At 27.5% G+C, this 12695-nt stretch overlaps 1 protein-coding gene across 8 annotated transcripts in view; it reads left to right on the top strand.

Annotated features, from left to right (window-relative positions):
- The window catches only part of LOC110650630 (probable serine/threonine-protein kinase PBL5), an 86519-nt gene extending 80411 nt beyond the window's left edge, over positions 1-6108 (top strand). For all 8 annotated transcript variants that reach the window (XM_058149731.1, XM_058149728.1, XM_058149725.1 and 5 more), the window contains 5 exons: positions 2251-2321; positions 3336-3415; positions 3514-3661; positions 5033-5194; positions 5701-6108. In XM_058149731.1, the coding sequence (XP_058005714.1) occupies positions 2251-2321; positions 3336-3415; positions 3514-3661; positions 5033-5194; positions 5701-5793 (554 nt within the window). In that variant the 3' untranslated portion in view covers positions 5794-6108. The remainder of the gene's footprint in view (positions 1-2250; positions 2322-3335; positions 3416-3513; positions 3662-5032; positions 5195-5700) is intronic.
- The last annotated feature ends 6587 nt before the right edge of the window (positions 6109-12695 follow it).

Genomic DNA, 12695 nt, shown 5'->3' with positions numbered 1-12695 from the left:
AAAAAAGGGTGAGTTTGAGATTAATTACCAAAAAGGGGTAAATTTTGCTGAGGTGGAGAAGGTGAGTGCGGGACGCTAATTATAATAGCGTTTTTAAGGTCCGGACGCTATTCAAAATAGCGTCCGGGTGAAAAAATTGAAAAAAGAGCCGGACGCTATTCAAAATAGCGTCCGGCTCTAATTTAAAGGTTGGACGCTACTTATAGTAGCGTCCAACCTTTTTTTTAATTTTTAATAATTTTATTTTATATTTTAAATAAAATATAAATATTATTTTAATAAATAAAATTATAATATTATATATTATAATATTTTTATTATGAATATTATTTTTTAATTTAAAATAAAATTAAAATTTAAATCAATAAAAAATTAAAATTAAAAAATAAATAATTAAAAAAATTTAAGAAAAGTTGGACGCTACTATAAGTAGCGTCCAACTTTTCTTTAAATTTTTAATTATTTTATTTTATATTTTAAATAAATTAAAAATATTCTTTTAATAAATAAAATTATAATAATTAATATTATATATTCTATAATATTTTTAATTATTTTATTTTATATTTTAAATAAATTAAAAAAAAATAAAAAATTATAATAAAAATATAAAATAAAATAATTAAAAAAAATTAAACTATAAATTGCGTCTAATTTTTTTAAGCCTTTTTAATTATTTATTTTTTTAATTTTAATTTTATATTTTATTAAATTTTAATTTAAATTTAAATTAAAAAAATAATATTGATAATAAAAATATTTTAATATATAATATTATAATTTTATTTATTAAAATAATATTTATATTTTATTTAAAATATAAAATAAAATTATTAAAAATTTAAAGAAAAGTTGGACGCTATTTATAGTAGCGTCCAACTTTTCTTAAATTTTTTTAATTATTTATTTTTTTATTTTAATTTTTTATTTATTTAAATTTTAATTTAATTTTAAATTAAAAAAATAATATTGATAATAAAAATATTATAATATATAATATTATAATTTTATTTATTAAAATAATATTTATATTTTATTTTAAATATAAAATAAAATTATTAAAAAATTAAAAAAAAGTTGGACGCTACTTATAGTAGCGTCCAACTTTTTTAAAATTTTTTAATTATTTATTTTTTAATTTTAATTTTTTATTTATTTAAATTTTAATTTAATTTTAAATTAAAAAAATAATATTGATAATAAAAATATTATAATATATAATATTATAATTTTATTTATTAAAATAATATTTATATTTTATTTTAAAATATAAAATAAAATTATTAAAAATTTAAAAGAAAAATTGGACGCTACTATAATTAGCGTCCAACTTTTCTTAAATTTTTTTAATTATTTATTTTTTTATTTTTATTTTTTATTTATTAAAATTTTAATTTAATTTTAAATTAAAAAAATAATATTGATAATAAAAATATTATAATATATAATATTATAATTTTATTTATTAAAATAATATTTATATTTTATTTAAAATATAAAATAAAATTATTAAAAAATTAAAGAAAAGTTGGACGCTACTATAAGTAGCGTCCAACTTTTCTTTAATTTTTTTAATTATTTATTTTTTTATTTTAATTTTTTATTTATTTAAATTTTAATTTAATTTTAAATTAAAAAAATAATATTGATAATAAAAATATTATAATATATAATATTATAATTTTATTTATTAAAATAATATTTATATTTTATTTAAAATATAAAATAAAATTATTAAAAAATTAAAGAAAAGTTGGACGCTACTAAGTAGCGTCCAACTTTTCTTAAATTTTTTTAATTATTTATTTTTTAATTTTAATTTTTTATTTATTTAAATTTTAATTTAATTTTAAATTAAAAAATAATATTTATAATAAAAATATTATAATATATAATATTACATATTATAATTTTATTTATTAAAATAATATTTATATTTTATTTAAAATATAAAATAAAATTATTAAAAAAAAAAAAAAAGGTTGGACGCTACTATAAGTAGCGTCCAACCTTTAAATTAGAGCCGGACGCTATTCAAAATAGCGTCCGGCTCTTTTTTCAATTTTTTCACCCGGACGCTATTTTGAATAGCGTCCGGACCTTAAAAACGCTATTATAATTAGCGTCCCGCACTCACCTTCTCCACCTCAGCAAAATTTACCCCTTTTTGGTAATTAGTCTCAAACTCACCCTTTTTTAGTATTTTGCATTTTTTATTACACTTTTTTTGTCAATTGCCCGTATATTTAGGTAATCCTAAGATCATACACAGGGGTATCAATGCAAGCAATATCCTTCTTGATCACAACTTTGAACCAAAGGTAAGATTTATGTGACATAAAGTTTTATCATGCTCCCACAATTTTCGCTAATCTCTCTACGTGCATGTTGCGCAATTTTTTCTGAGAGTTTTAATGATATGCCTTTAAAGTTTGACCTAGCTAGAGCCCTGAAATAGAAAAGGGATTAAGGCAGTCATCATTAGAAACTACGATGATTAAAGACCCTTTTAGATTATTTTAAAGATGCATTCCAACACATCAATCTAATCCATTTAGTATAAATACTTTTGAAGTGCTCCATGTCTAGCCTTAGTTAGAAGTTCACTACGATGATTAAGTCAGAAAATAGAAAGTCTCGTGAAATTTGTCAAAAAACAAAAAAAATCTGGTAAAAATGAATTCACATAGAGCTAAAATATTGATTTTATAACGGGCTCAAAACATATTTATAGTGCATGAATCATGCACTGACAAGTAATATAATCCAATTTAGACAACACCAACAGAGTAACAGTGGTTCGATTAACTAAAGACAATCTATTCCATGTTTAAGGATCTGTTGATCTTGGGTTCCGTATTTGCTGGTTTTATTACACCCACATTTTGTTTTGTGTTTTTGCTTTCTTTTTAAAATTTTGGCTTATAAAAAAGAAAAAAAAATTCTATACCACGTCCAGGTGAGCTCTTAGAGATGTCTAAATTATCATTTTGCTGATAGGAGTTAGAGAATATGTGTTCACCATGGCATGTTGAGATCATATATGGAAACAAATATTTAGAGCCTAAGCCAAATGATTGTTTGGTATGAAGACTATTCATGAGTCCAACTTTTTTTAAAAAAAAGAAATTTTCACATGCTATCAAGAATTAAAACCCTAGTTATTAAAATAAGGAAAGTGACATCCTTATTAATTGGATTAATAATATTGAATTTTTCATAAATTAATAATTAAGTATAAACTCGCTAATTTCAGTTTAAAGTATAAAATATTCAAATGAGACTCGGTTGTCCAATTTTTATGCTATTTGATAGAATCAATTCTTTCTTTTCAGATTTCAGATTTTGGAATTGCCAAGGAATTTTCAAATTCATCTGTTACCCATATGTCTACTGTGGTAAAGGGAACCTTTGGGTAAGATATATATGTTTTGTATTTGTTTGCTAAGATTTTCATTATTTAAGAAAATTTATAGAATAGAGTCTTCTCACGCATGCTTTCTCTATTTACAGTTATATTTGCCCTGATTATTATCTGACTCAGAGGCTAAGTGATAAGACCGATGTGTATTCCTTTGGTGTGGTACTTCTAGAGTTAATCACCGGAAAAACACCTATTTTAAGGGAAGGCAATGTTGCCAGTGCAGGCTTGACTTCTTGGGTACGCGTTTGTGTATATATATATACATTTTTTCTCCATCCGGATCGTACTACTCTATAACAGTCAACCCATTCTTTATTCTTACAAATCCATGCATCATTATATCCTTCGCTTAGTTTCATTTGGTTTAAACATGCTTTTCTTTTCTTTTCTTTTTTTTTAAATTCTTTTAATGAAGTAATTTCTCAGTAAAAAAATGCTTATTAGAAAGTTACTTGTCAAATATAGTAAAAATAATAATTATCAAAATATTTTTATTTGAATTCCTTATTATGTTTTTAATAAGGATTATTTTTTCTATATAAAGTATGACTCTATCATAATATTATTTTTAAACTAAATGAGATTCTTAAATATTTCTCAAACTGAATTTACTTGCAACAAAATTTTTAGTATTGACTAATGGAATATATCATTAACTGTCAAAAAGTATTAATGGCTCACAATTTAATTATACATATATACACACACAACTTTTCGAACTATACTGTAAAAAATATTTACTTCTAGAACTTTTTCATTATCCCTTTTAGAAACATGAAAATTTGTATTGTATCATTTTTAGTGCCGTAGTTAAATTATTTTGATACTAAGACTCCATTTGTTTGATGGAAAATATTTTTTTAAATATAATTTTTATATTTTTTAATATTTAAGGCACTCAAAAAAATAAATTAATAGTAAATATTTTTTTTGTTAAAAGGAAAATTAAATTATTTTTAAAGAAAAATTTCCTTTTTTCAAAAAAAGAAATTTTTTATTTTCTAAATTTTGATAATCTTATATATATAACATAAACATATATTATTAATTTAATATTACAACTAAATAATGAAAAATATTTTTATGAGAAAATTTTTTTAGAAAATACTTTTCATAAAAAATATTTATCATATATAAATTATTCTTCATGAAATAAAGAGAACTAAATATATAAAATATACATAAACTTTGTATAATTAGTAAAAATATTTTGATAATATTTATATATGCATAAAAAAATCACATATTATAAATTCAAAATTTTGCAAAACAAGTGATAAAAAAAGCTAGTGTTTTAAATGCACTGATCTCCTCATATAAATTTAATTTTAAAAATTACTTTATATTGATCTTGATAATTTCTTTTTTGATATACATCTATTAAGGAAGTCCAATTTAATTGCTAATCCCTTTCTCAACTTATTGACTTTTCTCAGTAAGTTACTTTCATAATTCAGAAAGTTATATAGTCGTAGAGAAATTGAACATAATAAGTTAACATCTTAAACTAAAATTAAAAAAAAAACAACTATCATCCAGTGAATGGAAGAGTTATGATGATATTGTTAATGATATAATTAATTAAAATTTCTGTTTTTTAAATTTCAGGTACGCGCTCAACTCAAAGAAGTTTTGGACACAGACAATTATAATAATATTGTTGATGTCAAATTAAAGAATAATTATAAAAAAATAGAAATGATTCGAATGATTCATTGTGCCGCAGCTTGTGTATACAAACCTGTAAAATATCGGCCAAAAATGAGTCAGGTATGTAAATTTAAAAGAGCTTTATTTAAGCATTTTTCATTTGCTATAAATAAACTATACATATATATATACACAAAAAGGCAATCAAAAGAAAAATTCCAAATTTTGCAAATATTTTACAATTATATCTTTTTTTTAAGTTGATTTAAAAAAAAAATAGTGGTTAGTTGTAAACTTGTAATAGTGTTCATTGATTAAAATTAATCATTGAATGTGCTTACATAATAACTGATTATAAAATATTTTTTATACATTATAAATTATGCGATTCATATATTTGGATCTTATAATAAAAAAATTAATAATATTTTTATCATAATATGCTATAAAAAGTTTAATTTTACAGTGGACATAATTATAAACCTTTAAAAATGACACAAAATTACTGAAATTTAAAAAACATATTCATGAATAGTAAAAAGCTTATTTATAAGTTAACTATCATTAATTAATTAATTAATATTTATAGGTTTAAGCATTAATTCTAATATTGCAATTTGATGCAGATTGTTGAAGTCTTACAAGGAAAATTGGCATCAGAAAGTATATGGCTAAGCAGTGACAACACTTTCCTCAAGGATAATTATCAACTGCATTAGCCATAGGAATCATAGATTTAGAAATATACCCAATACAAGGATTCACAAGTCTGCGGACCAAGAGAAGCCTCAGCTGCAATTAATTTATGCAACTCTCTACTCCATTCCCTTTTCATATATTGACATAGTCATCCCTCCTTTGGTTCAAATTGCCCTTTACAGCCTCCATTGATTCAAATTGGTTTTTATAGATATGGTTAGTGCTTTTGTAGACCTGAGTTATGCTTAGAGCTCTCTTTCCCTCCGATTTGTATTCTTTTTTGTTATGAATTTTGAGTATATTCTTCATAGATCTATGTGGTTTGATTATGGTTATGGTCTGATTTTCTGTTTCAATGTGGGTTGGCTGTGGTTTTGGATTGTTTGGCTGTGGAGTCGGCTTGTTTTGGTTAGAGAGAAAGCCCCGCCCATGCCCTCCCCTCTTTACATCAGAAATTAAGAACGATGATGCTGATGAAGATACAGCAGAAATACAAAAGTGATAAATGCGATGATTTTGTTTTGAATCACCAGTACATGCAAATTAAAAATCTGGATAACAAAAAAAATTGACTCTGAAACCCATCCATTCTATTTAGCCATTATTTTTCACTTATCCATAATCTTTTAAATATGAAATATTATTATTTTTTTAAAACTACTTACATAAACAAAAATATGAATTTGTTTAGAAAAGAAAAAAAATATATATATACTTATTTGTGCCTGATAAGATAAAAACAAACATTCGGAAAATAAAATAGAAATCATTTTTGCGCCTGATAATATATTTATGCAATCTTTATACATGCATTTCGATTTCTCAATCACTATATTAATCTCAGTTTTCTGAATTCCAGACACTGCCTCTACTGAAACAGGCTTTGGGCACCGATAATTATAAAGCTCTCGTTGATTCTCAGTTATAAAGCTCTTATTGATTTCAAATCACAAACTATGATTAAAATGAAATGATTCGAATGATGTATTGTGCAATGACTTGTGTTTTATAAACCTGAAAAATTGCACCAAAAATGAGCTAGGTAAGTCGACAAGAACTGGATATATATTATGCTCTATAATATCATTCATTTCCACTATAATAGTTATGGGGCAACTTATTCAAGAAAAAGATACCATTAGAGGGTCCTAACAAGAAAATACGGCAACTCATCGTATACGGGTGAGCGAGGACAGCAAATTCCTACGCGATGGAGCTCCGTATTATGAAAACTCAGATTCTATGTAACTCTACTGCTCTGCGTATGCCAACGTCGGCTTAAAGAAAGTGAATACTTCTTTGTTTTTTTCAATAGCTTGGGAAACTCCTCAACTGCCGAAACAACCTTGCTTATTGGGTCTGCTCTCAAGGCCTTTCACAAGCCATTTTTGGGGCTACCTTTTTTCAGTAAATCCTAAAGGCTTTCGTTGTTGTTTTAATCAAGACTTTAATACAACAGTGAATATTATTATTATTATTTTAAATTTTAAGTAATTAATTCTTTACTGTCTTTTGAATGAACAATTACCCTATAATTAATAATAGGATAATTTTAAAAAACTATATATCTTGTGAGCTATAAGAAAATCTCTTAATACCTGTTTGATATTTAGTTTGAAGAGCCAAATTATTTTTCTAAATAAAAATATCATTTAAAATACTGTTGAAAAATAGTTTGAAAAAAATTATTTTATTATTTTAATATTTTTATGATTAAAATATATTAAATTTAATTTTAAATTATTTTTTAATACTTTCTAACTATAATATTTTAAAAAAATTTTAATAGCAGTTTCAATAATAATACCAAACAGATCCTTAGACTTTGGATAGATATATGCTTTTAACAATATTAAAGAGGTAGATTTGATATAATGCGAAAAGGTTAATTTGTAATACTACCTTACTATAATAATAAAAAATAATATTACTCTCGGTCTTATAATTAATATAATTTTTGCTTATTAAAAAAATCCCCAAAAATATGTTGATTTAGAGTTAAAGTTATAAATGAATTAAGCTACTTGTGACCTATTCGAGACTCAGCTTAATAAAATCTCAATTTAGCTCAATTTGTTTTATAAATGAGACACACTCAAGCTTATTGAATATTCACTTCGTTAAAGTTTAGGAGCTCTCTTATTTAATAGGTTTGTGAGCAGCAGCGGATCTAATTTTTTGTTGTCAATATATGAAATCTAAATAATAAAATGTTATTTGATGCATGCATTTTATATCATCATTTAGGTATAATTTTTGCACATAATTTGCTCTTATTCATAGCTATTACTATAGATATTAACATATATTTAGTCAATTTTGCCTTTTTACACTTCTTAGTTTAATTTTTAGAATTTATTTGTTTTGTAGGTTGAATTAGGAGAATTTTGGTATATTTTGATCAGAGCAGCCATTTGGAAGAAATTAGAGTTGAATTACAAAATTTTGAAGTTGAGTTAAAAAAATCAAAAGTTACACAACCTATAACACAGCTTGTGTCACAGGCTGTGTCGTTGTCAGATATGAAGTTTTTCTCTGGCAGAAGGTTACACAACTTGTGACACAAGGCGCAACACAACCGATTCAGTTTGTGTCATTTTAATGAAAATGGCTGATGTGGCACTTTCGTCCCTTTGATTTAATACATCACTTTCTCCAGAATCTTCTGCCTTTTTACCCATTCTTGGGCACACCTCTAAACTATATAAAAACTTCTTTTTCTCTTTCTTTCCATAAGGAGAAAAATAAGGAGATTTTGCAAGTGAGAGAGAGAGAGGAAGAGGAGCACGTGAAATCGTTTTGCAGCAACAGCAGAGGACATTTTTTGCAATACTCCAGCAGCAGATTCTTCATCATTTTATTGGGTTTTTCTGTTCCTTAGCTTAGATTTTCATTATTTCTTCATTTCTATACTTGGGTTTCTCTTGAAACCATGATTTGTGAGTAGATCTTTGAGATTCTAGAGATGAGTTTGTAAATATTGCTTTGTATTGTAATTGTGAACTGATTTAGTCATTTAAATGAGATTTGCTGCATTTTGATTTATTGCTTGTGAGCTTGTTGCCTTGCTTGATGAATGGGCCCTCATTAAGTTAAGTTTTAATCCTTGATAGATAGATTGAAAAGTGAATATTTGGGATAGATAATCTTGCAATAAACTTAGTTTTCTTGGTGTTAGAGATAAGCTAAGAGGATTAAGGGGACTTTCAAAAATCAATTAGAGCTTTAATTGAGTTTTTATCAGGTTTGAAATACCGTAAAAACATGGTTTAATTTGATGAATACCAACTTTGAAATGCTTGAAAAAGGTTTCAAAGAACTAAGAATTGATTTCCCTCAAAATTGCAATTCTCATGTGTTTGGCTAAATTGGGGATAAACCACATGCAAACAATATTGAAAACCCTATCTCTAGAATCACTTTAATTTTTATTGAATTTAGATTTAATTCCTCCCAATTTCATAATTAGCAATTTCATTTTAAATTTTGGTAATCTAGTTTAATTAATTTAGTTAATTATTTGATTTAGCTTAAATTCCTCAAATACCAATTTTAAATTTTAAATTTCATTTTTTTTAATATCTTTAAATTTTACCATTCTAATTAGCTTATCCTTTCATTTTCAATTTAAGCACAATTCCCTGTGGGAACGATATTCTTTTTAAAACTATACTACTGTGACCTGTGCACTTGCGGAAGCTATGTCACAGCTAACATCAAGTTTTTGGTGTCGTTGCCGGGGAATTGTTTATTTTTAAGTTGGATTTTAATTGTTTTAAGCTGATTATAATTTTTATTTTCTTTTATTTTCACTGTTGTTTCTTGTGTTTTTCAGGTACTTTTCTTGTTTATGAGACGATCAAAAAGCACAAGTGATACTCAATAGTTTTCAACCCTGAAATTGAAAAATTCTGTCAAGCTAACAAAAAGGAATCTAAGAGGAGAAAGGAAGCAGAAAAAGAAGAACAACAAAGGTTTGACTAAGAGGAGAAAATTGAAAATATGGAGAATCAAAATAGAGCTATTAGTGGAGATAATAGAGAAAATGAGTAAAATAGGTAGAATGAATTTGTTAATCAAAATGATCCTCAGAGAAGATCCATGTTAGATTATGCTTTTCCTAGAAGTGCAGATGTGAGAGATAATAGACCTATCATTGGAGCTAATCAATTTGAGTTAAAGACTGGTCTCATTCAAATGGTTCAGAATTCACAATTTGGAGGTAGCTCACTTGAAAATCCTCATTCTCATTTGAAGAAATTTTTGATGATATGTGATACACAAAGGCAGCCTGGAGTTTCAAATGAAGTGATTCGGCTCACCTTATTTCCATTCTCTCTTCGGGATTCAGCATTAGAGTGGTATGACTCACTTCCACAAGCTACTATAGCTACTTGGGAGCAACTATCTCAAGCTTTTCTATCTCAGTTTTTCCCACCTGGGAAGACCACTCATTTGAGGAATTTGATGGTAGCTTTTAAGCCAAGGGATGATGAAACTTTGTATGAATCTTGGATGAGATTTAAGGAGCTTAAAAGGCAATGTTCTCATCATTAAATACCCAAATGGATGATTGTTTAGAATTTCTACACCAGAGTTACTCTAGCCATAAGAAACACAATTGATTCACAAGCAGGAGGAGATTTCATGAGAATGACAAGTGAAAAGTGCTATGATCTATTAGAGAAGATTGCTCATAATACCCATTTATGAGGAAATCCAAGAACAATTGAGCCAAAGAAGGCTCGGATTTATGAACTTGACTCAGTTAGCTACATAAATGCAAGATTTGATCAGTTGACTCAGCTTCTTAGTGATTTTTGTACAAAGGCAACAACCTCAACTCCTACAACTATGCAACAAGTTGCCTACAATGATGGAACCCAAAGTTGTGGAGTTGATTACTCTTCTTATGGTGATGATTATTTGCAAGAACAAGCTACTTATGCAGGAGGTTTCAACAGAAACCTATGGGAAATTCTGACTCTAATGTGAACAACTCAACATGGAGACCACAAGCAACTTTTGCTCAGCAAGTTCAAAACTCAAATTATGCTCATAACCAGCAGTATATGCAGCAGAATAGGCCTCAGTTTCAGCCTCAATTTCAGCCCACAAGGCAGCCACAAACTGGATATCAAGCAAGAGCACAATAATCCCTTCCACCTCATGAACTGAAGCTAACCTTGGAAAGCATGATGGAGAAATTTTTTGCTGAACAAAACAAGATGAATAGAAAATTGGAGGAAGAAATGCAACACATGAGACAAACCATGGATCAATTACAAGCCCACAACCGTATGTTGGAGACTCAATTAGCTCAACAAGCAAGCTTATTAGGAAGTAAATCCTATGGCAAACTACCTAGCCAACCACAAAACCCTCATAAACAAGGTAAGGTTGTGACCTTGAGAAGTGGTAAGAAAGTTGGTCAAGAGAGTGAAAACGAGAAAGAAGAAAAAGAGAGCACAAAAGAAGAAAATTCAGTTGAGAGCAAGAAAAATGAAAAAGAAGAAGAAAGCAAAAGTGAGCAAGATGAGGGAGAGAAACCATACATCCCACCTGAGCCTTACAAACCCACCCTTCCCTGCCCTCAAAGATTCATCAAGCATAAACTAAACAAACAATTTGACAAATTCCTTGAAGTGCTAAAGAAGTTGGATATCAATGTGCCATTCACTGAGGCACTATCCCAAATGGCAAGTTGTGCCAAGTTTTGGAAGGAGATTCTTACCAACAAAAGAATGCTAGAAGATTATGACACCATCAACTTGAGAGAGCAATGCAGTGCTATAATTCAGAAGTTACCTCCCAAACTCAAAGATCCGGGTGTGTTTTCCATTCCTTATCATATAGGTGATAATTGTGTGGCAAATACCTTATGTGACCTTGGAGCTAGCGTCAGTTTAATGCCTCTTTCAATATATGAGAAGCTAAATATGGGAGAGTTGAAGCCCACAAACATGTATCTTTCATTGGTTGACGGTTCAATTAAGTATCCAGAAGGCATTCTATAAAATGTGCCTATCAAGGTTGAAAAATTCTACATTCCGGTGGACTTTGTCATTTTATATATGGAAGAAGACACAAAAATTCCGATCTTATTGGGAAGACCCTTTTTGGCAATAGCTGGTGCATTAATTGATGTAAAGGGTGAGAAATTGACACTAGAGTGGGACATGATCAAATGATATTCAATATCAATCCAGCCATGAAAAGGAAACATGAAGAAGTTGAGTCTTATTTGCGGGTAGACATTATTGATGAGATTGTTCAAGAGCATTTCAGAAAAAGCTATCCATAAGACCCTCTTGAAAATTGCTTAGTCCATGGTGGGAGCATTGATGATGACAATCACAACATAGCTGCTTTTGCACAACACTTGGAGAGCTCTCCACCACATCCTGAAGCCACAATTTTTCAGCTTGAAGAAGTGCAAACTTTGGAGATTAAACCACCATCATTAAAGGTAAAGGATGCCCCAAAGGTAGATCTTAAACCTCTTCCTTCCAACCTCAGGTATGCTTTTCTTGGACCTAATGGAACATATCCTGTTATAATTAATGCATCTTTGACTGATATTGAGATTGACAAATTGTTGAGAGTTTTGAGAGAATATAGGAGAGTTGTGGGTTATGCAATTGATGATATAAAGGGAATTAGTCCAACAGTCTGTATGCATAGGATTTTCCTAGAGCCAAATAGCAGGCCTTCTATTGAATACCAAAGAAGATTGAATCCTACAATGAAGGATGTCGTGAAAAAAGAAATCCTGAAATTACTAGCTGCTGGAATTATTTACCCCATTTCTGATAGTGAGTGGGTTAGTCCTGTGCATGTTATACCAAAAAAAGGTGGGGTGACAGCTGTTAAAAATGAGAATAATGAATTGATACCCACTAGAACTATTACAAGCTGGAGA

Source organism: Hevea brasiliensis, chromosome 1 (assembly GCF_030052815.1).
Source record: "Hevea brasiliensis isolate MT/VB/25A 57/8 chromosome 1, ASM3005281v1, whole genome shotgun sequence".
Lineage (NCBI taxonomy): Eukaryota > Viridiplantae > Streptophyta > Magnoliopsida > Malpighiales > Euphorbiaceae > Hevea > Hevea brasiliensis.
The sequence above is the reverse complement of the archived record's forward strand: the minus strand, read 5'-3'. Positions and strand labels throughout refer to the sequence as shown.